The 22779-nt window shown below is 42.2% G+C and overlaps 1 protein-coding gene across 2 annotated transcripts in view; it reads left to right on the top strand.

Moving 5' to 3' along the window:
* Positions 1-14438, top strand: part of EPHA7 (EPH receptor A7) — a 215649-nt gene extending 201211 nt beyond the window's left edge. For both annotated transcript variants that reach the window (XM_056856941.1, XM_056856940.1), the window contains exons 15-17: positions 6162-6355; positions 8643-8798; positions 13710-14438. In XM_056856941.1, coding sequence (XP_056712919.1) covers positions 6162-6355; positions 8643-8798; positions 13710-13824 — 465 coding nt within the window. In that variant the 3' untranslated portion in view covers positions 13825-14438. The remainder of the gene's footprint in view (positions 1-6161; positions 6356-8642; positions 8799-13709) is intronic.
* Positions 14439-22779: the final 8341 nt, after the last annotated feature.

The raw sequence follows: 22779 nt of genomic DNA, 5'->3' as shown, positions 1-22779 counted from the left end.
GACTGCGTGGCCGAGGCGCCGCCACAGCCCCTTCAAAGCCGTTTCCCGGCCGCCAAAAGGCTTTAAAAAGCCTTTCAGCGCTTTTTATTTTTTAAATGGGGCATTTTGTCCCATTGAAAACAGCGAGACTGCGCCTGAACGCCATTCTCCCTGCCGGTGTGGTGGGCCAAAAGGGGGCAGCAAGCTGCCTACTGGCAGCTCCGACACCCCCTCCCCTTCACACCCTGGGAATGCCCCCGGGATGCTGGCAGAAGGCCCAGCCGCCGTCCCTGGGCAGTGCTGCTGTAGCAGCAGCACTGGGAGACGGGCATCCAGGTCCCTCCACCGGCATCTGAGCCCTCCTGGATGGTGTAAGTGGGATGGCCGCGGCCGGCCATCCCACTTACATCGGTACAGCCCCTTTTTGGCCTCCAAAGGACTTAGAGGTCAGGAATGGGCTATAGCTGTGTTTACGAGTTCCCCTCATTCCTCTACAGTGTCTCCTCTCAAAATAAGAGCTGGACTGAACACATCCCAGTTAGATCAAGCTCTATTTTGCCATTACTTTGGAATGCAGACAGTTCAGCAAATTGGAGTTTGCTTCCCTCACAAGCCAGGATTTAATGGCGTTTAGAATCCCAGCTTCGAAGTTTGCTGAGGCACCTGCATCGGAGCTCGATCAAACTAAGAAGAGCTTAATCAAGCTCCACACAAGAGAACTGATGGGAACACGTTAACTCAGGAAACAAGCTATGGCCATGCACATTGATGACAAACCTCTGTTTAATTGAGTTTGCTGTGATGCTGCGAATGATACTGGGAAAACATGTCTGAATAATAACAGGAGTTATGCATAAATTAGAAAAGAAATAACCTTTCAGCAACATAAGCAGATTTTTTTCTCTTTAAAAAAACAAAAAAACAAAACTTGACCCATTCTTCGGAATTTTTATTCCATATAATTCCCCAAACAATATAATCTTTCTACTACTTAAAAAAACTTTCTAAAAAACAATTGACTGAACCAAGTGGATCTTCAGACTATAATCTATTACTCCATGCAAGAAAAACACAAAACATTAGCCTTGGAAATGGGAGCAGAAAGGAGCTTGAAATAGTATAAGCAGTTGTGCATAGTACTTACAAAATAGACTCAATATAGATAAAATGGAAGATAGTGGGGTGAATCCTACCCCATCCTACCATTCCAATGAGCAAAGTTTATTTATGCATTTAAATCTTTATATTCTATCTTTACTTTTGGCTCAAGTTTGAAGACTTGCTCCAATCTAAAGTGCCTTTGTTCAACTAAGTGTTTTCTGTGTTGGAGCAACAGCCAATTTAGTTGGAATATGGCTCTTTAGACTGGAAGAAAGCTAGACTGGAGGATCCATTCCAGCTGCCTTCTCCTATACAGCCTTGGTTCTATCACTCATAAAAACAGTATAACATACATTTCCGAAGACCAGTTTTAAATACATTTCAACAACATTGCTGCAATAATATAGCAACCATAACACCTTAAGAGTCAGTGAGTAGGATCCATTGATAAATTTTCATTTACAGCAGAGTGATTGTTGCCATTTCCACTGCAAACCCCAATTCACCCCTCATGCTGTTTCTTAGGTCTCTTGTGCCCCCAGAAGCTGCATTTTGGGGAGCTTTTCAAACTACAGTTGAATGGGGAAGGAAAGAAGTTCCATTCCACTGTTAGAAATCCTTTCGTCCAATGGAAAGTACTGCTGAATCCAATGCAGTGCTGTGTGGTAGTTTGAGTTTCAGATTAAGATCTGGAAGGCCCTAATTCAAAATCCCACGCTGCCATGGAAGCTTGCTGAGTGACCCTACACTTCTCTGGGTTGTTGTGAGGATAAAACAGAGGAAAGCACTATATTCTGCCCTGAACTCCAGGGCAGGATAAGAAGGTGATAGTCCATAAAAACAGACATCCTACATGAAGTAATAGTGAGTTGTTCGTATAGTTTGTTACAACTGAACTCTCACCTTTGTGATAACTTAAAGCTATAAATCTACTTCAGACTCAGCTGATAAGTGCTTTCAATATGAAACAGAGCTGTATCTGAATAGAAGAAGAGTTGGTTTTTATATGCCGACTTTCTCTACTACTTAAGGGAGACTTATAATCACCTTCCCTTCCCACAACAGACACCCTGTGAGGTGGGTGAGGCTGACAGAGTGTGACTTGCCCAAGGTCACCCAACTGGCTTCACATGTAGGAGAGGGGAAACAAATCCAGTTCACCAGATTAGCCTCCGCCGCTCATGTGGAGGAGTGGGGAATCAAACCTGGTTTTCCAGATCAGAGTCCACCACTCCAAACCACCGCTTTTAACCACTACACCACGCTGGCTCTCTTGTGTCCACGGTGTTTGCCTCTCTTACAACTACCGGCATAACTTTCCATAGATGGAGATCAATTTGATGTAAATTTATAGTTTTAAGTGAAGGTGTTTGTTTCTGATACAAATATCTAGAAATTAATGTCTTTTTCGGTCATGTTTCACAATAAGTGAAACTTTGAATTGGGCCATGTTACAGGAAATAATGGCATGTTACTGAAAATGACCTTTCTGCAGTTATAACTACTGCCCAACTTGACACACTTGAATATAGCCACTTCTCTCCTGCCCCCCCCCCCCCATTATTTCTTTCCATGCCAGATGAGAAGCCATGAATACTTCCAATGTAATCAGGGGAAGTATTTGCAAACTTATGGGGCAGGTGATCCTTTACTCCAGAGACACAGGTTATTGTGTAATGTATGCTTACATTACCCTTATTGCAGCAATAATGGTTATTCTTGTCTTTTATACCTTTCACCCAATTGGTTTTCCTATAGGAATCAAGTAGGATTGCCAACCTTCAGGTGGGGCTTGGAGATCTCTTAGAATTTTAACTGATCTCCAGACTCAGAGATCAGTTTCCTTGGAGAATAAGGCTGCTTTGGAGGGTGGACTTTATGTCTTTATACCCTGCTTAGGTCTTTCTGCTCCCCAAACTCCATCCTCCCCAGGCTCCACTCCCACATCTCGAGGACTTTCCCAACCCAGAGTTAGCAACATAGAATCAAAAGGTGCAAGTGACATGTCATTTCCTACACATATGTACAGATAAGGGCAGGGGACATCATGCCATTTCAGTGTAATTTTTAAAAAGTTGATGCATATCAGAGGGTTTTTTTTTAAATCTACTATATAAGATCTAAATGATGAGAGTTTGGCAGAGTGCAAAGTTGTTAATATTTGGCAGGTCTTAGTGTCGGAGATTTCATGGACTGTCAAAATATGGGAAAACAGGTCTGTGGGGCAGAGAAAGAGAAATATTTACATTCCCTAGACACCAAGTAGGGTTTCATTTCTTTTGACACCTTCCTTCTGTACTAGATTCAAACATAAAAGGTGTCTGACAGGAATATAAGATGCCTCAAAGGCAAAGCTTACCTATCTTTAAAAAAAATGAAACAGTATAAGAAGTGGAGGGGAACTCTGACAAAATCAATATTCTCGAACTACTTGCTGAAGTTTTATGTTGCACTTACGGTATTTTGTTAATCTGTGAAGCAGATTTTGCTGTTTCTAGCTGCTATTTCTTACAGCAACAAGAACAACAACAGATAAGTTATAGTCTAGCACATATATAATTTATAAATAATAATATATAAATCATATAATACTTAAGTATTTATTCTCTACTGGGTGAAAAGGGCCTTTTAAAAATTGTGGTAAATATTTGTCCACCCAGCTCAGTGATTACTCAGTAGCTTGGAAGACACGTGTGGCTTGAGTTGTCTGCTGGCAAGAACACAACGATCTTAGTGATTAAGAGCGGTGGTTTGGAATGGTGGACTCTAATCTGGAGAACCAGGTTTGATTCCCCACTCCTCCACATTAGCAGCGGACGCTAATCTGGTGAACCGGGTTGGTTACCCCACTTGTACACATGGAGCCAGTTGGATGACCGGGCTAGTCACATTCTCTCATCCCCACCTACCTCACAGGGTGTCAGTTGTGGGGAGAGGAAGGGAAGGTGATTGTAAGACGGTTTGGTAGAGAAAGTCGGCATATAAAAACCAACTCTTCTTCTTCTTCATTTCACAACTGCTTATCATTGGTCACGAAATCCTGTAGTGATTCCATGGAGCAACAGTTTTTTATTAATAAGTGCTTAAACTTCATTTGAACTATGGATATGTTTTGGTTTGAAAAGTAGCTGTATTGTTTGTGTCTTGTGGTAGCATTACCATTATCTTCTCTATTAAAACATGGACCTGTGTCCTTCAACTGTGCTCATCAAAGTCTGAAGTCTTCCTCCAACTTCCACTTAAGAGCCACTTAAGTTGGAAGAAGGACCCTTATGTTGGAGGAAAGCTGAGTGGAATAGTAGGGTAGAGGCCACCTTTTCTTTATACCTTCTGTTATATATAGCTCAGTCTCACAACTCTCACCCTTCAAACAGGAAGGATTTTGAGACTCTCTAAAGCAAAACATAAAACCTACAGCAACCTCTCTGTTTATTAGCCATACTCAATCACAATCATAGATAACAGAGGTACAGAATAAGAAAAACAAAATTAGAGCCATTGGAATGCATGCAGTATAAAATTGAACACGTTAGATAAACAGTGAATAATGTTTAAACAGAATGATGGATAGTAAAGGGAATTAAGTTACAACAAGAATGGCGTGTTACAATGCCCCTTATTTTTTATCTTGAAATTATTCCACAACATACACTGCTGCCTATTTTACTTTGTGAGCCGATAGTCTTAACGTGTTTGTACGTGTGATGGTTCTATCTATCAAGTGAATTTTTATCCCACCGTTTCTCCAAGGAACTTAAGGAAATACTTGTGGCTCTTCCCCACTTTTGACTGGGTAGGTTAGACTGAGAGAGAGAGCAGCGCCACAGGTACGCAGTGAGCTTCGTGGCAGTGTGATGATCTGAATCCAGATCTAGTCAAACACTCAAACCACAACTTTGTATCACTACATCCCTGGGGCTTTCTGTGTTCATGTTGTTACACCATGTTATAAGTTTCCTCAGCAACGCCTTGCTTTTCTGCGGAAGATTTTGGTGCGAAAGCCTGCTTATTTTTTTATTTTTATTTTTTTTAACAATCCCCTTTTATTTTGCAGTCTAGCATTCCGATGTACTTGCACACATCAGACCAACTTTTTTTTAAGATACATGCAAAGGTATTATGTACACAAAATCCCTGAGCAGTTGCCAGTTTTTATTTATCATATCAGCTTTATTTCCTAGGGCTAATCCCAAAAGAAACCACTGATGTTGGATTTCTCTGCAAACTGCAAAAGAAACAATCCTATGCTACCCTTCAGGAATAAGCAATTGTAATGCAGTTATGTCAGTCCATGGAAGTATCTTCAGTCCCCCCCCCCCCAAAAAAAGACAATGTTTAACACTTAATACAACTCTTTTTATCTGCACATTGCTTCCCAATGTGGTTTCTTATCCAGTCCTAGGGGCTTATGGTGGTTTCCTGTGATTCCCCCCCCCCCCGTTTCTCCTATCGTTTGCTTAAATCCCAAATGGAATCAGCTGAAGAATTGAAATAGTGGGTGTAACTCTTGCTTCAGATATTGTCGCTCTGTGCCATATCACCACACAGCACCTTTCCTTCTACTTCTAGATTTTCCTTCTCCTGATTCCTTCAGATATTACCCAGCCAAGCTGTGATTGCTCATTTTACATTACTGGTTTTGTTGTCCACTCGTTTGCAGATAATTTTCTTCAAGGGTTCTTGCATAGCATGCATAAATGCCTTACCTCTTTTCATTAAAAGCTATTTGTTTCCTTGCCCAGAAGGAGGGGGGGAAAGCCTTTTGGGTAAATGCTATTGCTTTCAAAGAGCATCTCTATGTATCAATTTATCAGCTGCACCCTTGGTGAATTTAATTGCTGTTCCCTGCTGCTGATTTGACTAGGTAATGCAACCACGTTCTTAGCACACACCGCAGAATAATCTGTTTAATAAGCATGGAAAATAAAAACAAGTTCATTATACAGCAACATGAATGCAAGTGTCAAAACAACAGGCTGCGCTTGAAAGATACATTTCATAAAGCTTTGATTGCTTAATTTGGCCATTCCATTCTTTTTGGGCTGTAAAGAAAATCAAAACCATGTTGCTTTGCCTGTTAGGTTATAAAAGCAATAGAAGAAGGGTATCGCCTGCCAGCACCCATGGACTGCCCCGCAGGCCTTCACCAGCTGATGCTAGACTGCTGGCAGAAAGACCGTGCAGAAAGGCCAAAGTTTGAACAGATAGTGGGCATTCTGGATAAAATGATTCGGAACCCCAACAGCTTGAAAACTCCTTTGGGAACCTGCAGCAGGTAAAGTTACTGCTTATTTTTTCCGAGCTTTACATTTTTAGACTGTTCATATCTATTGGTTCAGCCGCTATTAGCCGCCTAGGGGTATGTACAAACATCTAATGTTCAGGCTATCTTCGCAAAGATAAGCCAGTAGATCTTGGCCTGCACTGTGCATCATAAGCCCGATAGGTAAACAGGATGGGAGATAGAAAGATAACAACATCTAATTTTTTTGTAAGAACAAGTTAGAATTCATTACTACTGATTTAAACTTTCCCTCTCGCAATTTGTTTATTTGTACATCCTTTCCCATCCGTCCCAAAGCAGGATGCAGTATTTAAAACTAACACCTAAAACATTATAAAGGTAAAGGTCCCTTGTGCAAGCACCGGATCATTCCTGACCCATGGGGTGACGTCACATCCCGACGTTTACTAGGCAGACTTTGTTTATGGGGTGGTTTGCCAGTGCCTTTCCCAGTCATCTTCCCTTTACCCCCAGCAAGCTGGGTACTCATTTTACCGACCTCGGAAGGATGGAAGGCTGAGTCAACCTTGAGCCAGCTACCTGAGACCGACTTCCGTTGGGATCGAACTCAGGTCGTGAGCAGAGCTTTTGACTGCAGTACTGCAGTTTACTATAATCCCCCCCAAATCTAATAATAGTTACAGCATCAAAATACATTAAAATGCAGTATTACAAAAAAAAAAAATGCTAAAAGCAGCAACAATATCTGTACTCGATTCATATAGAAAGCTTTCCTGTATAAAAATGATAGCAATTTATAGCAGATGGTCAGGGAAGCAGCCAAGCTAATTGAATTTGGGATTAAGTGCCACACACGGTGCTACCACATTGATGATCCCAGAACGGGGCCTTTCAACAGGACTGGTTGCCTCTTACAGGTTCATTGTGGGGTGGGGGGGGGGACGCCGGTGCCGCATCTTTATCCCATGTTTATTTTCTTGAACTAAAAAAAAGGTCTGTTCAGAACTTCCATTTCTAATCTTCATAATTCTAGCACAGTTAAATTGGAGTAAGTTAATGGTTTGGAGCTATCAAGCCATGATGTACTTTGTTTACTTTCCGTTCTTTGCCCTTTATGTAATTTTACCATTTTATCTGAGGCGGACCCAAAGGCACATCCTTCCTGATGTAGTCAGCGTGGCTCACTCCCGAGTAAGCACACACTGGATTGCAGTCCTGGGCTTAGAGTCACAGAATGTCAGGGTGTTTTGAGAATCAGATAAGCCCTTTCGCCCTCTTTGGCACTGACGTGAGCCCTTGCGCCGGGGAAATGCTGCTGCAGTGGCTGCACCAGTGCCCGTTCATGGTGCATCCACATCGCTTCCCAGCACCGGAGTAAGTGGCCCCGCGCCTGTGTTAGTACCAGTTTAGCCAGGGCAAGTGGCCTCCTGAGGCCATCCCCCCCTCTTAAGGATTGCTCTGTTAGTGTGCCAGCTGGAGCAGCACACGGTCAAATGGGTGAATTTTATAGCAAACCCTTATGCTACTGACTACTTTATCCAAATTACATTTAGTGCCACAGCAAGAAAGATGGCGTAGGAGAAGCCACCACCTAAACACAAGCTTAAATCAAGTTCCACCAGTGGGATAATAGTTCATCAGATCCTTCATGCCTTTTCTACGAATCTACATTTGATCATTTAGACCCAGACTTTTCTCTCGTGTGATTTTGCATAAGGCCAAGCCATTCTGATGCTGCTTCTGTAGGAATAACACTTTTATCCAGTTCCCAGTTAATCAGTGATGTTTATTCACAATACATAATAAGCCATTTATGCATGGCTGTTTCCTGGCGATCACCCACTGACCTACTTTGGGGTTTTGCTTTGAGTATGCTTGCATTTTCCCACTGTCAGAGGTTGCCTCACTCTCACTGCACGTTTCCGTGTGTTTTGCTCGTGTTTTCTGGATTTGTGTTTAGCCAGCACCTAGAAAACACGGGGGAAATGTACGGGGAGAGCGAGGCGACCTCTGATAGTCAGAAAATGCAAGCATCATCAAAGCAAAGCCCCAAAGTAGTCGGCAGGGTGACCGCAAGGAAACAGCCTTGCATAAATGGCCAAGAGTGTTCTCTGTTTCTGTGCTCTTTTCTAATTTATGACCACACTAGTTATAGGGTTTTTGTGGTTGTTGTGAGAGAGTTGAAGAGTGTTCTAAAATCTTTAGGTTCTTGCCATAACGTTAACCCAATGGGAGATTATCACTTTCTATTCCTAATGCCAGTACTGTAATTTTTCCATTACAACAATAATAACTTTGGCTTTTCTTCTCCACCTAGACCAATCAGCCCTCTTCTGGACCAGAACACCCCTGACTTCACTACATTTTGCTCTGTAGGAGAATGGTTACAAGCCATCAAGATGGAAAGATATAAGGATAACTTTTCAGCTGCAGGTTACAATAATCTTGAAACAGTAGCCAGAATGACTATTGAGTAAGTTAATTGTATATCTGTGGTTTTGAAACTGAATAACTGCCTAGTGTTAAAATACGTGTAGTCTCAATGATCCTCAGAATGGCTTTTTATCACTTCTGCAGCAAGTCTGTGAAATGGAGACAGTCAGTTATGTGATGATGTCCTTCAGTAGCTACAGTTACAGAAAAAAATTGCTGGAAATCCCACAGTTGCCATCACCACTACTAGTTTGGAAGGCTGTGTAAAAGTCAAAATAAACTGAGATATCAGTAAAGTTACATAAAATATTAAATGCATTATTGAAAATCAGGGAAAGAAGAATGATAAAAAGGAACCATCCATATATCACTAAAAATGTCATGTAGCATGACCATCTCTTTATTATTATTTATTTATTTACAAATGTTATACCTAATCTTTCTGCTCCCACTAGGGCCGCCAAGGTGGCCAACAATTTAAAAGATACATGATAAAATCACACTATAAAGCCGTTATAAAAAACATACATTATAAAACTGTTGTAATGAAACATATAAAAACATACATCATTAACAAAAAAAATTAAAACAGTTAAAATACATACAAAACAGTTAAAATGCATACAAATTATGAAAAAAAAACATTGGTTAGGAAGGATGGGTCAGTGAGGGAATGCCAAACAAAACAAGATGGCAACAGAAGGAAACAGATGAATCTCCCAAGGGAGAGAGTTCCAGAGCTTAGGTGCCACGAACGAAAAGGCCCTCTCCTGGGTTTCCATCTGAGGAACATCCTGCTCAAAGGGTCTGGAACCCAAACATGTCCTTGGTGCCTTGATCATGGTACACTGATGTTCACTTGCACAGTACAAAGAATCCCAGGTGATCATTGATTGATTGATTGATTGATTGCCCACCTTTCTCACTGAGACCCAAGGTGGATTACAAAATACAAAAACAGACCAGCATGAGACATCCAATAAATTCAGTAGGACTAGGATTACAGAGCTAGAAAACAATATAAAAAGCCATGACATAATATAATGCAGAAAGTGGATTACAGAGATAGAAGACAATGCAGTAAAAGCAGGGTGATGCATACAGTAAGCAATGCAATACACTATTATCTTATTCGCTTATAAAAGCAACCTACAGAGCTGTTCCATCACACTACAGTTGTAATCCTTTTGTAGGTATGTCCTCCTTAACATTTCTGTTTTGCACATTCTGTGAAAGGATAAAAGTGTGGGGGCCTTACTGACTTCCACAAGATAGAAGCCTGTGTGAATGGGTATTTGCCACTCTTACCCATTTCAAGGATGGCATTTTGAGAAGGCTTTGCTCAGATGACTGAAACTGTCAAGGATGGGTGGTCCTGCAGGTATGTGGGCCCAAGGCTTTGTATGTGATAACTGGAACCTTGAATTAAACCCAATAACTAGTCAGAAACCAATGGAGTGATTGTAGAGTGGGTATGACATTAATTTTCTGCGTAGCACCTAATAGTAACTGGGCTGTGGCATTCTGTACCAACCAGAGACCAAGTTGACTTTAAGGCAGACCCATGTAGAGTGCATTACAATAGTCTGACCCTGAGGTGACCATAACGTTGATCCATATGGCCAAGTCATGGTAGGGGGCCATCTACCAGGCTACATGGATCCTGAAGAATTATCTTTTTTTCAGCTGCATCAACTTGCTTCTTCAATAGTAATTATAAACTATTAACGGAATCAGAGGTCCTTCAAGACCTCTGCCTTCCAAACCAACATTACCTGCATCTTGTCAAGATTCAGTTTCAACCTGTTTATTCTCAGCAATTTAACCACAGCAGTAACAGTGCATTCCTGAAGGGGGGGCGAATGGTCATAGGAACCGGTGTGACTCCTACGCTGGCATCCATGACACTTGCACCATGCAAACTGGTACAGATGCCAGTGTAGGGCCACTTACGCCACCCCTCCCAGAACATGGTGGCAGAGCGGCCCTTGGATACCGGCAGGGCCTCCCAGCAGCGTCCTCCCAGCGCAAGTCCCCACACTGGGGGTCTGGGAGGCATTCCTGGGGCGTTCTGAGGGGTGGAGCTGCCGTTAGGCAGCTTCCTAACCCCTTTTAGCCTGGGAACGCCCCCTAAAGCAACGACCTTGCTGCACCACCTTTTTGTTGGCACAGCATCGCTGTTTGCTATGGGACCTTTTCCCTCTTTTTCTAAATTTTGGTTTAAAAAAACCCCTTTTTTAACCCAGCAGCAGCCACAAAACCTCTTTGGAGACGCGGTGGCAGTGCCGTGGCCATGCCATCCCTGGCCACTGCAGCTTTGAAGAATGGGCTGTAAGACACATATTCAGTACCTCTACAGCGTCACTAAACAATTTGAATAAAGTAATGTGGTGCTGGGTGTCATCAGCATGTTGGTGACATCTTACTCAGAATCCTCAAATGATTCCCCCTAAGGGCTTTATAAAGAGATTGAATTACTTGGGGGTTAAGGCAAAGCCTTGAGGAACCCCACAGGCAGGTCCCACACTGGTGACCACTGGCCTCCCACAGCAACCTTCTGATATCTGTCAATAAGGAACAATTTAAATTTATCCAAACCACATCCCTTTATCCTGATTTCTGCCGCCCAAGTCTCAACAACATGGTATGGTCCACAGTATCAAAGGTTGCTGATAAATCCAGTTGGAGCAACTAGCAGGCATACCCCTTGTCTATAATCAGGCAGAGATCATCGACTAAGGCCGCTTGCACAGGCTCTATCCCATAGCCCAGCCTGAAGCCCAGCTGAAAGGGGTCTACAGTAGATGAGTTGTGGCTGTGCCTCCTTCCTTTATTAGTTTGCAATAAATTGCATAGGTATTTGCAAGATTATAGAGGCTGCTGCATTCATTTCTGGAGGCTCTGATTGGCTGAATTTATATTCATAATGTAATGTCTTCTTCAGTGCTCTTCAGTGTTGAAGCAGTCATTGGCTAAAGAGCCTCAATCAGATCACTTTCCCTTCTCTCTTCTTTTCTTTGTTATAACAATTGCTAAGTAATCTGCTTCCTGCTGAGATGACTTAATAATTCAATTTCCCCACCATCTTGGCCAAATACAATTATAAATAATCTGATGATAACCAGATGGTGTTGGGAAATTTAAAAATATCCCCGGTATCCTAAGTGTAATATTTCTCCACTTTCTCTGCAGCGTTCAGATAAAGGGTCATAACATATCTTTTGACAGACTCTCTGATATACTTGGAGAACAACAACAAAAATTCACCTATGCTGACTTTCTGACAAGATATTAGCTGTTGAAAAGAGTGTGCCTTTGTTCCTTTTGTAAGTGCGATCTCACAATGCTATCCATCACAGAGAACATTTTAAAACTTTTTGGAGAGCATGAGATATTGTAAATCATAAAAGGCCCCAAGAAGATCAGAAAGACTCATACCAGCACCATAGATCCACAAAACAAAATTCAGTTCTGTAACTTCTGTTACTGTTTTGTAAGTTGATTGTTAAGGCATAGTAACAGATCAGGGCAAAACAAAACTGAGGACTGAATCCTCACTGCCCAGGGTATTGAGCCACCACCAGCTCCTCTAACTGACTCTCAGCTGAGAGACCGAGGACCCAAGTCTCTTGCCTACCGCAGGGGTGTCAAGCATAAAGCCCATGGGCTGAATCCGGCCCCTTGAGAACGCTTATCCAGCCCACAAGCCAGTCAAGGCAGCCACCCCACCTCCCACTCTCGATCTGGGCTGGCAAGGCATGGCCCGGCCCGACCAAGTGACATTTATGTCATATCCAGCCCTCATAACAATTGAGTTTGACACCCCTGCCCTACTGGGTATTAATAAGAAGTCAGCCTTGCAAAGTGAAACACTTGCAAGTTGAGTTCCAAAAGCAACTACATTTGTAGCAGTAGACAAAGTAGGCCAAGGTATTGGTTTAGAGCAGTGGTTCCCAAAGTGGGCAGTACCACCCCCTGGGGGGCGGTGGGATTACCTAAGGGGGCACCAAGAGGCAAGGGGGCAGCAGGGGGGCGCTAGAGGTGGGCCCCTTCAACTGTGTTGTTGGATAGGGTAGGGGGCGCTGGAGTTGAGTTTGTGGAACCAAGGGGGCAGTGGCCAGGGAAACCACTGATTTAGAGTGAAGCTTCAAAACCCAAATAACACTACAGAAGTGTTCAAAAAGTGTACAATATAAGAGCAGTGCAAAGCTAGATAGAAAACAATAAAATCTAACCTAAAATACTTAGACAGGCTTTGTGGTCCTCTGACCAGAGGTTATCTGACCAGACTGAAACACAGAGTCCAGATAAAGTTCCAAAGTCCAAGAGCAGGTATTTTAGCCACCCTAGGCCCAACCCAGTCAAGAGATGACCCAAAGATATGATCAACAGGTGGGTACAATCAAAAGTACAAACTAGAAAGAAGGGTTTTCCTTTATATCAGGCTGCCAGTAGCTGGCATGATCCTGCTTGGCCAATCAGATGTGCTGCCAAGACAAATGACCGTGCATTCCTGCACCCAGAAAGTGCTCAAAGTCAAGCATCACCCCCACCCAGGGTTCCTTGCACTAATTAGATGGAATGCAAGTGCAGAACTCACATAATCTCACTTGCAACTGTGTCCTTCTCATCTCCTTATCTGTCTCTGAGCTTGAAAGTCATCATGACATTAGAGAAGCCTTCTATAATTCTACTAGGAATAAAAGCCTGAGCCAAAGTTTTGAAAAGCCAAGAAATTGCTAAAGAAGGGCCAGTTTCTTGACATTGACATATGCTAGATCTAAAGATGCCTTTTTACTCGTGGAGAAATCTTCCTTTGACTGAAGGGGTATTCTCTTTATGGAACTATTCCCTCTGTTACAGGAAGACTCTCTGTGAGAAGAATACATTTCAATTTAATCCACTATCAGTTAATTGCCTAACACTGAACCTTTCTTTTCTTTTCTTCTAGTGATATCATGAGCTTAGGAATCTCGTTGGTTGGCCATCAAAAGAAAATCATGAGCAGCATTCAGACTATGAGAGCACAAATGTTACATTTGCACGGCACAGGCATCCAAGTGTGATAGATGTTTCTCCCTTACGAGGGAGGTGACAGACTGAGAGAACAGTGCTGGCCTTCAGTCTACATGAAGTGCTGCTAGAAGACACACGATTTCCTGGGCCCTTCGTGCAGACCACAGAAGGCCCTCAAGAAGCACCTACAGACTTGAACTCCTAAGTGCCACCAGAAAGTTACTTAAAAAAGGGAAACCAGATCCACCGATGGCGGCAACGAAAGCAGTGACAATAAACAAAGTACTACCTGAAACACCTACAAACACCTTGAACTCTCTAACCTCCTTTTTATCTAATGGACTTTTTAAAGTGTACATAAAGGATTTTAAAATAAAGAAAGAATATATTTGTCAGATAAAAAAAATCATGATATTGTTAAAGTCAACAAAATATTTTCCTTAAATCCTTTGATTTCAGACTCTTTTTTTAAAAAATCAATTGTGTTTCTTCTTCATATAGACCTTCTTTTAGTGTGACCTTTATATCTTTGGACCTTCTTAGTGCTAAGCATATGACACATTATTACACTGGGGACCTTTGAAAGAATGTATGAGTTTCCAGAGACACAAGAAGCATAGCTAAGAAAGACGTGTCTGGGCTGGCCACTGGGAGAGATGAGGCAAGGTTAAGGGTTATGAAGTTTACTTCTGTCTGTTAATTCAACACCACTTTGATGTGGTTTGCTAATTGGCAGGAAATCAGGAAAAAAAGTTGCCAAGAGTTCTGATATTTTTTAAAAAAACAATTTTGTATAACTAATCACATGCTCTCTAAACAGAACATGAATAAAATTGAAAATCTAGCAATAATGTTCCCTAGAAAAGCCTGGGCACTTTTAAGGAAACTGTTTGAAAGATGACTTTAGTGGATTGCTGGGGTTAAATGGAAGCTGTACATCTGCAACATTAAACTTTCACTGAATGGATTGTAGGAGTGTCAAGAAAGACAGGTGTAATGTTGCCTAGCCTTTGAATCGGAGCACATTTATTATTATTTTTTCTCCAGTATTTCACATTACAAAGTCTGGGAGAACTAATTGGCATATGGTTAAAATGAGATTAAGTTGAATGTAGTCCCTCTCATAAAAATAAACGTTTGGAGGTGCAATCCAGAAATCCATAGGCGTACCTGCATCCCACTGAAATTAGCAGGAGGTTAAATTCTACTGGTATAAGTTGGGACTTAGCACCAGTTCATACGTCCTTTGTGTGGTGGTGGAGTAACCATGTATATGATATCATATATGAAGTCACACCATGTCATATAATCCACTTCCCTCCTTGTTCACTGGAAAGAATTGCTGTTGAGTACTGGTGTACTATGGAGGAGAAATGGGACCTCTGCCTTTAGCAGCTAAAAGGGAGCATGGCTTCCAGCAAGAGTGGAAAGATTATGGAGTACAGAAGCCATTCCAGAATCTGTGACTCGGATAAAGTAAAATGATTCCATGAATGAACGAGTTTTAAAAAAATACCCTCACATGTTCTAAGGAGGAGTAGGAAAAACACCTCTTGCCTTGCAGGGAATGCTTTCCTGTATTTCCAGATCAACATGGAACCTACCAGAATGGAACAGGTCTAGATCCCATTCAGCAAATGCTTCCACCACTGGAAACCATGGTTCAAATCCAGTTTCCTCTGGGAATAGAATACCCACATCTCTAGTATGAACTAGATATATTCTGACTTTTCCTGGATTGCACCTTTGGGGCATAGTCCCAAAGGAATATCTGATGCACAACACAGAGCAGAGAAAATTAGGCACCCTTACTCCTCAGTATTTGAGAACTGAATTGTGCCATGAATTCCCAGTGGTTTCGACTGGACATAAGAGTACCTAACTTTCTCTGGATTCTCGTGTGTAAACCCAGTAAAATGAATGAGAATTAAAAACATCTGTGGGGTGTGGGGGTTTGCACAGGAGACATTACTATCAGATGGTGCCTTTAGATTTTCTATTTGAGCTGTACAGTGTAAGGCAAATGGCAGTTTAGAAGTTTTGAGTTTTTTTACAAGATTTTTTGCTGCTTTAGGCACAGTCATTCAAGACTTCTGACTGAAAGGTAGCTGTTGAATGAAGTGACTTTTTTAAAGATACCGTTTTAATTTAATATATGCGTACTTGAGTTTAGTGAAATGTAGAAGTACCATAAGCAATAACAAAGTGTGTTGCAGGAATATATTTAAAAAAGAGGTGATAAATGCTGTCAAAAAAACTTTGTGAAAATCGTGAGCCACCCCAGCAGTGAATAGCTGTACTTCCAAAGAGAACTGGGCTGCTCCCATTGGTTTTCATACCGAAAGATCCTAGGGATCAGTCATATAAATTAAGTCTTGTTTGATAATGTGGGCATCCACACAAAAAAACAACAAACTGTAAATGTTCCTTTGTAAAACTTGTACATTTTATTTATACTGTCTTGTTTTGTACACACATTTCTGTGTAGTGAGCTCTGAATACATTGAAAATGCACTATATTTTTCTATTTTACCTACAGAGCATCACAAAAAGAACATTTTATTTCAGTGCTACATAATGTGTTTTCCCACATTTAGGACCAAAGATAGCTACAGAAAACTCAAATAGATCCTTTGCCCTCCCTCTCCCCCCTGCCACATATTTTTCCCCTTTTAGATCACTGTACAGTGTTATATTTGTTGTTTTATTTATTTGTTTGGTTAGCAAAATCACCGATTATACTAATTTTTTTCTTATTTTCCCCTTTGTTAAAGAAAATCTGTAAAAAAAAAAAACAAAAAAAAACTTTGAATTAACATAATCCCGTTACATAGACACTTCCATTTGTAATCTTTGTAACAGACTGTAAATATATTTTTGGAAATATAACAATGTGCATAAGGGTTATTATTCGTTGTCCGTTTATAGTACAGTCACAACGGTTTATAGTCATGGGAGAAGGTTCCAATCTTCGGAACATAAAACATGTAGGCAAATATATTAATTTCATATTGATTTAAGAAAATCATATTTCTATGTGTTGGTTATAGTTGCTGTGATTTGTGTATATTTTCAATTAACTTAAAATTACTTAAATCATTGTTTAAAATTAACATTTTATAGCCATACAGACTGAACTTTACAGGAGATTAACATTAATCAGTTGGGCATATATTCTAGGAAGGATGCGTAGGACAGCAGCCTTATGCCTTGATCCAGCTAGGGCCATACACATGCAGAACCAACCTTTTGTACACCTATCCCTAGCTGCATGCGAAGGCATGCACACAGGACAATCCTAAACCAAGTGACACCTTCTAAGCCCATTAACTTCAATAGATTCTGTTCAGGGATGTACTGACAAACAGATTATGTGTGAATTTCCCATATGAATAAAACCATTGACATGCTGGAACTGCTCATGTACAGACCAAGTCCGCAGCAGTGCCAATCACTTGTCTGAAGGACAAAGGGTGGACATAGAACACAACCTTTCACCAACCCCCCTACCTCCCGTTAGATAACTAGTGCTATTATTGACAACAAAACAGTGGAGGAGGACTTTTCAACCTGGGGGACACGTGTAGCTGCCCATTGCTCTGCGTACATAGAACTAGACTAGTAGTGTGTAAGGCTGTAGCTCCAGTCTCATCGAACTCAATGGCAGTGCTTCCACTGATGTATTTTTTTGCTTATACTGTTAACTTTTAGAGTTATATTGCTAGTTATCTCCTGGCTTCATGCAGAGACTTAGAAGGTGATTATGTTTTTTTGGGGGGGGGGATTGTTTTTGTTTTTTTTTTGCTTTTTGTGCCAAACAAATCACATGGGTGCACTTTGGTATAAATAGCAATTGCCACACGTCAACGAATATCCACACTTCGATATTTCATATCTTTTTCCTTGCACCTTGTTTCGGATCCAACGGGGGATTCTTGGGATCATGATTTGCCACTTAGGCTTGACTGGAAAACTGTGTATCCTGAGCATGCAGTTCCCATAACTGGGTCTATGCACAGAGAGTGAAAATTGGTGTTGGTGAAAATTGCCAGTCTACTCTGGTGAATTGGTGAAAATTGCCAGTCTACTGTGGATCCTGCCTATTGGCTATGACTCTTTAAGGTACTTGGGAGAGCCACTTTTAAGCACTGGTGATATGCCTCTGTAAGAACGTAAGCCATCCTGAGAAGAGATTCAGTTCATAGTCTGCCATTCCCAAAGATGAGATTCCTAATCACCAGAAGCCATCTGAAGAAAATCTTATACTACTGAAACACTCTCATATCTCTGGTAAGGGGACTGATATTTCCAACTGAGGGACAGCCACTGAAAATTTGCCCTTGTTCTCTTATATACCTATGAATGGTAAATTTAAGAGTGTGCTTGGAGTAATTTTACTTACTTTATTTATAGGCCACCTTTCTCTCTGAGTATGGTTACTATATCTTATAGATACAGGGACAAAGTAGGAAGCAGACTCTAGAGTAAAATAGATGGGACACTGGTAGATACACACTGGATATTTTCAGTGCTTGTAAATCGAAACCACACTGGGGCCCCAATTTAATTAAGGGGCATGGGATGGAGGGGCAAGAGAGGGTTTAACCTTTTGAGTACTGCAAGGTTTTGTCAATCAAAATTGACGTTCTCCCTCAACTGTTATTAGTACTGTAAATTAAAAAGATGGGCACCCTGTGTAGCATTTGCATTTCTTGATCCTTGGGGAAATCCAACTGGTGACTCGGATTCTTTCACACTACCATTGAGTGTCTTATAGATCAGAGCCACCTCTTTGCAACTGACCGCAGGAAATAAAAGCGAGCTAGTATGCATCACAGACCAGTGAGATCATGTGTTAACCCTAATCCAACCTTTCAGCTGGTGCTTCTGAGCTATCACAACGGACAGTTTCACAAAAAGTATATTACAGGAGTAAGGTTGTGCAAATGTGGACAATGATAGCTGAAGTTGGAGGCTAAGAGAAGAGGGGGAGTTAAAGCTGATGAATGTATTCCACACATCAAAGGATGCAAATGTACAGTGCAGGAAGTAGTAGCTTAAAGCATCCATTTTTAAGGGATAGTGTGGGGAAGAGTTCAGCACATGGGAACACTGTATGGAAGAACAATGAAAATGAAATGCAAAGCTTAGTTATAGCCCCAATCTATCATTTAACTACAGTGGTGGTTTTCTAATGTCATTTGTAAGTGTAACGGAAATATTGCTGGAGTGCTTGGTAGCTACTCAGACTACTCAGACATTGTAAGATAGGGTCAAGTACTGCTTCAAGTTTTTCATAGATGAGTACCCAACAGCAATAAACTTGGCAGAGGGCTCAGTTTCTTCTTAAGAATACTTTTTCTTGGTTTTTTCAAGCCAATCATCCAATGTTCCCGTTGGCAGGTTATTACTTTTTGTTAACATGTTTTCCTAACCTGGGACACACATTTTTATGTGCCCGATTTCCTACATTTTCATGAAATGTATTCATGAGCAGCCCTGTAACATAAATACATATTTTTAAAAAAAATTAAAAGGAATGCATTTGAACTTTTAGCTTCCTTTGTAACAGGAGGGTCTAATTTTTCTGTTTGTATAAAGCATTAGTTATCCAGTAATGTAATTTTGTGCAGCCCAAAACAGTGTCCCAAAGTTCTGTTTGCTAAGTACCTAGGGCCACAGGACTTTTGATTTAGTACTTTTGAGTGACTATTTCAGAATGACTACATTTGCCCCACCTGATCTCTCATTCCTTGCTTCACCAGCACATGGTGACTCTCAATAGAATGTGTAAAATGTTTCCATGGAAAGTACTGTGATTGATCTAATATCTGGTGCTATGAAAAATTCGGGAGTCATTCAAATGTGCAAGTCATAACTTCATCCTACATACCACAAATTCGTGCAGAGACTGGAATGGGTCATTTTCAGCGCATTTTTTTGTAACTAGAAACAGTTGCACAATCTTTTGTACTAATAATAGTTAGCATGACCATCATGCCCAGTTTATCATATATACCTACATACATAAGACATTCCCTTTCTGTTACAGTACATTAGCTAGGGCTGTTGATCTGGTAAAAACCAAACCATAAAATTAAAATTCGGTAAAATTTGGGTTCGGGTTTACTGAGTCCACAAAATCCGGGAGGTGGGCAAAGCCAAATTTGCCAATCCTGAAAAAGCCAGATAAAAAGCTGGAATGTGTTTTTTTTTAGGAATGTGTTTCCATGGCTCCTGGGGGGGGGGCATTTTTGCAGGTAGAGGTCCCAAATTTTCAGGGTAGCTAGAAGGGACTTTCCTTGCAAGGAGGACTGGGGTGACCCCATAACCCCTGACCCAATCTTTACCAAACTTGGGGGTTATTGCAAGGAGAGTCCCTTCTAGCTACCCTGAACATTTGGGACCTCTACCTGCAAAAAATACCCCCCCAGGAGCCGCAGAAAGCCGTGAAAACCCCCCATAGGATTTAAATGGCTGATTTTTTCAGGAAACCTGAATTTAAAGCAGAATTCCTACCTTTATCGGTATAGTGAATTTGGCATTCAGGTTCCCTTCCCCCCAAATGGTTAAAAATCCGAACCCAAATTTTACCGATTCTTTTCCCCCAACAGCCCTAACGTTAACTAAAAGCTACTAAGGTAAACACGTGGAATTGGAAGGAAAGGCTGCTTGGAGTGATAGGTGTTTTTGAGTGAGAAAATGGTCAGCAGGAAACATGTTAAGTATATGTCTCCGTTTTCACTTGTCTATTCTAAATGGAATTGAGATATAGTTACATACTGGTTACATGACTCAGAGAAAAAGTGAAAGAGAAACCACACATCATTGGAGAATGTACTACCATAATACTTTCCCTTTAAGGACAGGAAAATCCAGAGGAAAATGATTATGACCCACATAATCTAATGACTTGTGGATCCTTCCATAGAAAACAATCAGAACAGTGAACTACTGAGAAAATATTTACAAGATCATAAAATGAAGTCTGGTATATGTCAGAAGCTACATGAACTGAAAATCCCACATTGGGGACGGCGAAGGCGCAGGCCAGCCACGGATAAGATTTGTCAGCTTCTAGCAAAATCTAAAAGAGAGTGCTCCCCCTCCCCTAGGGGCATGCTGCCTTCCCACCCATCGGTCACATGACAGAAGGGGGAGGGATCACTCTTCCCTCCTGTTGTCTTTCTGCCACCACGGAGAGAACGTTCTAGCTTCTGCTCTAGCTATGGAATCCAAAAAGGCTCCACTTTTCAAAAAATGTACCTCTTGTGGTGCCAAAATGGCGAAGACTGATCCTCACAAAGATTGCCTCCTTTGTTTGGGAGAAGGCCACATCGCGGCAACTTGTAAGAGTTGTTCCAAACTTACCACAAAGGCCCTGAGGGTTCGTTCTGCTCGCCTCCTCTCTCACCTTTACAAGGAGTCTCTTCATCCAAGAGGTCAGTATGCTGAACCCGGTCCCTCTACCGAGAAGCCCCAGGCGGGGCCCCCAACTAAAAAGCCCACCTGGGCATCGGAACAGTCATCAAAGCAAGGTGGCCCCTCGAAGACACCATCTTCCGTGATTATTAAACCGGCGAAGTTCATTGCCCCGGGGTCACAAGATGGCCGCGGCTGCGGCTCTTCTCGGCATCCATCCCGTTTCAGGTCTCTTCGACGCCGTTAGCCTTCGCGATCTCCGAAATCTCTTTGACGCCAATCAGCCTCCACGTCCCCTCGGAGCCGACCCCAGGCCAAGTCGCCTCATCCTTTGGCTTCGCTCGCTTCCAATGCGGCCTGACGCCAGCCAATTACTATTGAGGACTCGCCTCCTCATTCCCTGGCTACCCCCTCGGTTCCGTGTCTGAGCAGGGTCCAGGAGGAGACTGCTGAGTTTAAGCAGCACCTCCTTCATCTTTACAAGGACATGCCTTTGGTGCCTACCAAATCCCCAACTCTCGATACTGAGAAGGGGCCTGCGGCGGAATCCACAATGGTTCAGGATGGCGCCGCTCAGCCACCACTTCCTGCAGGCACCCAGCAGGACTCTCGACGTTCAGTCGACAAGAGTCGAGTGGTGTCGCCACAAGGTTCGTCTCACCTTGAGCCTGGCCAACGGTCTCGGCATCAGTCAACTTCACGGCGTCGCTCTCGAAGCCCAGCATCGTCTCGCTTCGATCTAAGTCATTCCACTTCTTGGCGCTGTCATCCTACCCGTCGGAGCCAATCTTCTTCCCACCAACGCCAACCAACTTCCCGTTGGAGTCGATCCACCCGCCAGAATCGATCTGCCTCCTGTAGGCGCCGATCGTCTTCTCATCGGAGTCGTTCCACTCGTCGGAGCCGTTCCACTCGTTGGAGCCTGTCCACCCGTCGGAGCCGCTCTAACCATTGGAGCCAATCTACATCCCGTCGACGCCGATCTGCTTCGCAGTCCTTTCAGCAACCCTCATTCCATTCCTCCTTTCCATGTGTCCAGCATGAAAGGAAGTTTCAAAGCAAACCTAGAGTCCGTAAAGGCCTTAGGGGGTCCCCGGGCCATTTCAATAAGCCTAAGCAGGCATGACTAGAAGTGTCTGTTTTCTTGATCGCCTGTCTGCCTTTTAACATGCTTGGTTTGCAATTACCAGTGATGTTTGGGTTCTGAAGATAATAAATGTTGGTTATTTCATAGAGTTTGATACGTTACCTCCTTATAGGCCCATGAGCCGCTCTCCTACACCAGCCCCTGACATACTCTTAGGAGAGATTGATAGTCTCCTCTCTAAAGGGGCTATTTCAGACGTTCCATCTTCTGAATGGAACTGCGGGTTTTATTCCCGCTTTTTTCTTGTGGATAACAAAGGGGGGAAGCACCCTATACTGGATCTCTGGGAGCTCAATGTGTTTATTATGACCAGGAAATTTTGTATGCTGTCACTCCCGGAAGTACTCCCCCTCTTAGACAGACATATGTGGTTTGTGGTGTTAGATCTCCACGATGCTTATTTTCACATCGTGATCCACACAGAATGTCATCAGTA

Source organism: Euleptes europaea, chromosome 10 (assembly GCF_029931775.1).
Source record: "Euleptes europaea isolate rEulEur1 chromosome 10, rEulEur1.hap1, whole genome shotgun sequence".
NCBI lineage: Eukaryota > Metazoa > Chordata > Lepidosauria > Squamata > Sphaerodactylidae > Euleptes > Euleptes europaea.
Note: the sequence above shows the minus strand (reverse complement) of the source record. Positions and strands in the feature narration are given on the sequence as shown.